The following is a 3,942-nucleotide window of genomic DNA, read 5'->3' on the forward strand; positions in this document are numbered from 1 at the left end:
GTACTAACCACGCCCCCTACAAAATATGCCTTATCGATCCCCCTGAACCAATACCTGGACATCAACTGCTTCCACCTCCACTGTTCTGGCAAATTTGGAACTTTGCAATACTTACCTTTTTTTTTTTTTACTAACCCTAACCATTACCGTTTATGCCTCCACTTCCTGGCTAAATTCGAGGTTACATTGAAAAATTGCTTTAACGGCCACCATCGCACATGTGGGCGTTTTTTAATGGCTCAGTGCATTGAAAAATTGCTTGCGTGGGCGTGGTTTGTAGGGGGCTGGCTATACTGGATATACTTGCACCTTGTTTGCGCCACTTCCTGTTTACTTAACTTCCTATTTTCCCCTTTTCCTGTATGTTCAACTTCCTGTTCACTTTACTTCCTGTTTGCTTCACTCCTTGTTCGCCCTGCTTTCTGTGTGTTTTCGATGTTATTTTGTGTATTTTTTATGTCATTTTTATTTTGACTTTGTGTATTTTTTGGATGTTATGTTGTTGTTTTGCGTGTCTTTTGGGAGTGTTTCAGGGCGTTTGTTCACAGTGTGTGTTGTGTTTTTACAGCTGAGGCGGAGCACCTGGACCTCGCTGCTGCTGCTTCTTCTTCTCACTCGTCTCCAGAATCCAGGAAGAAATCCAAAGGCTTCAGGAAGTTCCTGGGCAGGTAACGCTCGGCGGGTTTTGGTCGTTGGCGTTTTTCTGTGGTTTTTAAAGCTTTTTGCTTGTCAGGCTGAAGAGGAGCCACTCCACCTCCTTTAACCCTGATGACGCCGCAGACGCAGAGTTCAGGAGGGGCGGAGTCAGAGCCACGGCCGGCCCACGCCTCGGATGGTCACGGGAATCCAAGAAAAGGTTGAAAACCTGTTTGTTTTAGACAATATCGGCTCCAGAGGGTACTTTAGTAAAAAGTTTTTTATAATAAAAATAATGTTTAGTTTAGTTTGTTTTTAAATTTTTGAGTTTTTGAACCCATTTTGTGTATTTTAGTTGTTTAGTGTGTTTTTGTTATTGCATGTTTTTGTGTTAAATTATTTAGTTTTTACTGCCATTTTGTGCATTTTTTGTCATTTTACGCATTTCTCATCATTTTGCGCGTTTTTTTTGTCATTTTGTGCGTTTTTTTTGTCGTTTTGCACGTTTCTGTTGTCACTTTGTGCCTTTTTTGTCATTTTGCGCATTTCATTTTTTGCGTTTCTGTTGTAATTTTGTGCGTTTTCAAATCAAATGAATAAAACAGAAATAAATAAATACCTTTGTTAGATTTCTTGCTGTTTTAAACAATCAGTTCAACACATTCCCACGGTCAGGTCATCCGTGTGGTTTCTCTGCTCCTCTCAGTGCTGTGGACGTCCCGTTTGGTCGGTGGAGCTCAGAGGATGTGTGTGCGTGGCTACATGAACAGGGTCTGGGTGTGTACGTGTCTGAGGGGCGGCGCTGGGTCAGATCAGGACAAACTCTGCTGCAGGCGACGTCGCACGACCTGGAAAAGGTATTACGATAAATCACAACCTCCTGGGAATCACTATAATATCGTCTCCCCTCCCCAAAAATATAATTTTTAAATGCAGATCGACAACTTGTTCACTGAGAAATAATTAAATTACAAATATTGCTCTTTAAGAAAATTAAATATTTTCTTATCTAAATTTTCTTGGGTACCTAATAAAGGAACAATATACTTTAAGGCTAAATCATTCAAATTAGATTTTATTAAATGAAGATAAATTTGAAATCTAAATTAAATATATTAATCAATGTTTTAAAGCTAAATTAATAAAATTTAAATGTAAAAAAATAATTATAAACTTTGACTTAAATTCAAAATCTGATTTATTTGTATATGTATATATATATATACATATATATATAATTTTTATTTTGAATTTAAATTAAATCATTAAAATTTGAAAGATTGAATTCCATTTTAAATCTAAATTAAATATTTTAATTAATAATATGAAGATTTAAATGTAAAAAAAATAATTATAAACTGATTTAAATTAGTGATCTTAATACAGAATAAAATGAATAATAATTCAAACTAAATCATTCAAATAAATAATTTAATCAAATTAGAAATCAAATTTCAAAATATAAAGTAATGATGTTTGAAAGATTAAAGCTTTGTGTGAGTGAAACCTCACTGCTGTCCCTTGGGTGTAACCAGGAGCTGAGCATGAAGCAGCCTCTGCACAGGAAGAAGCTGCAGCTCGCTCTGAGGGCCGCCACCTCGGACCAGGACGACCTCCGAGGGAAACTGGACCACAGCTGGGTGACCAGTGAGTGAAAGCCACATTAGCGTCACGTTGCTGTTCCGTGTGTGGGTCACGTGACCTTCTCTGTTCTCAGGGTGGCTGGACGACATCGGACTCCCGCAGTATAAGAGCCACTTCGACGAGGCCCGGGTGGACGGACGAGTGCTGCACTTCCTGTCTGTGGTGAGCTTCCCGATTGCGCTCTGCTCCCACTTCCTGTCGCTCTCACGCTAATGGACTACATTTCCCAGGAGGACTTGCTGTCCCTGAAGGTCTGCAGCGTCCTGCACCACCTGAGCATCAAACGGGCCGTGCAGGTTCTTCGTCTGAACAACTACGACCCAGGATGTCTTCGGCGACGCCCCTCTGATGAGGTCACACACACACACACACACACACACACACAAAGGGGGCGGAGTCAAGCAGTGTCTCCTCCTTTTTTCCATTTCTATCCCCTGTGATGGACTGAAAGACGCTGCTTGTGTTTCCAGAACAACGCGTCCCCAGCAGAGATCTCCCAGTGGACCAATCACAGGGTGATGGAGTGGCTGCGCTCTGTGGATTTGGCTGAATACGCCCCCAACCTGAGGGGCAGCGGGGTGCACGGAGGGCTGATGGTGAGGCGGGGAGGGGGAGTCTAAATTTCCTTCTGTTTGTTGATCATAAATCTGTTGTTAGCTCCTCCTCCTCTGATCCTCACAGAGATCTTGAGCTCTTTTTTTCTTCACTTTCTTTTCTATTGTTTCTCATTATTCCTCTGTTTTTCCTTTTTCGCTCTTTTCTCTATTATTTCTTTTTCCTCCTTCGTGGCTCAGGTGGTGAAAAGGTCTTATTCTGGTCGGGAGGTTGGGGGTTTGATCCCAGTCTATACTGTACCTGTCTATACCATAAGTGTCTCCCAGTGGTTGACCCATATTGTAAAGTGCTTTGGGACTACTTCAGTGTAGACATTAGAAAGTATTATATAAATCACATCCATTTTATTTTTTGGTCTCATTTTTTTCTTCTTGTTATTTCTTTTTTCCCCACATTGTTGTTGTTTTTCTTTTTTTTTTTTTAAGGTATTTGAACTTTTCCCCAATTTTTTTTTATTGTATTATTTCTTTTTTCTTTCTTTATCATTTATAACATTATTTCTATTTGTTTTAATATCCTCTTTCTCTCTATTATCTATTTTCCTCTTTCTTTTTTTGGTCTCATTTTTTCCTTCCCCTTGTCATTATTTTTTCATTTTTCCCACATGGTTTTTTTTTTTTTAAGATAGCTTGAAATCTTTCCCTCCCCCACTAATCTCTATTTTTTCTCTGTTTATTTCTCCTTTCTTTCTATTATTTTTGGTCTCTCATTTTTCCCTCTATCATTTCTAAATTTTTTCTTTGTTTCCCTGTGTTTTTTTTTAGGATATCTTGAACTTTTTTCCATTTTTTTCTTTTCTGTTTTCTCTGTTTTCCCACTTTTTCTCTTTTTATTTGTCCTTTCTCTCTTTTATATCTTTTCCTTTCTTTTTGGTCTTGGTATCATTTTTTTTTTACCTTTTATCTGTAATTTTTTTCTTTTTTCATGTTTTTTTGTTGTTTTTTGAAAGCTGTGTTGACCTCCACCTGATTGTGACCTTTGACCTCTGGTCGTCTTGACCTCCACCTGTAGTGTAATCTGAATGTTTGTGACCTTTGTCTGGTGAAG

At 38.7% G+C, this 3,942-nt stretch overlaps 1 protein-coding gene across 5 annotated transcripts in view; it reads left to right on the plus strand.

The window, feature by feature from the left end:
* LOC114465216 (liprin-beta-1-like) overlaps positions 1-3,942 on the plus strand; it is a 47,411-nt gene that overhangs the window by 34,067 nt on the left and 9,402 nt on the right. For all 5 annotated transcript variants that reach the window (XM_028450066.1, XM_028450069.1, XM_028450072.1 and 2 more), the window contains 7 exons: positions 569-668; positions 734-856; positions 1,343-1,493; positions 2,172-2,283; positions 2,354-2,442; positions 2,511-2,633; positions 2,751-2,876. In XM_028450066.1, the coding sequence (XP_028305867.1) occupies positions 569-668; positions 734-856; positions 1,343-1,493; positions 2,172-2,283; positions 2,354-2,442; positions 2,511-2,633; positions 2,751-2,876 (824 nt within the window). The remainder of the gene's footprint in view (positions 1-568; positions 669-733; positions 857-1,342; positions 1,494-2,171; positions 2,284-2,353; positions 2,443-2,510; positions 2,634-2,750; positions 2,877-3,942) is intronic.

The sequence above is a fragment of the Gouania willdenowi genome, chromosome 6 (genome assembly GCF_900634775.1).
Source record: "Gouania willdenowi chromosome 6, fGouWil2.1, whole genome shotgun sequence".
Lineage (NCBI taxonomy): Eukaryota > Metazoa > Chordata > Actinopteri > Blenniiformes > Gobiesocidae > Gouania > Gouania willdenowi.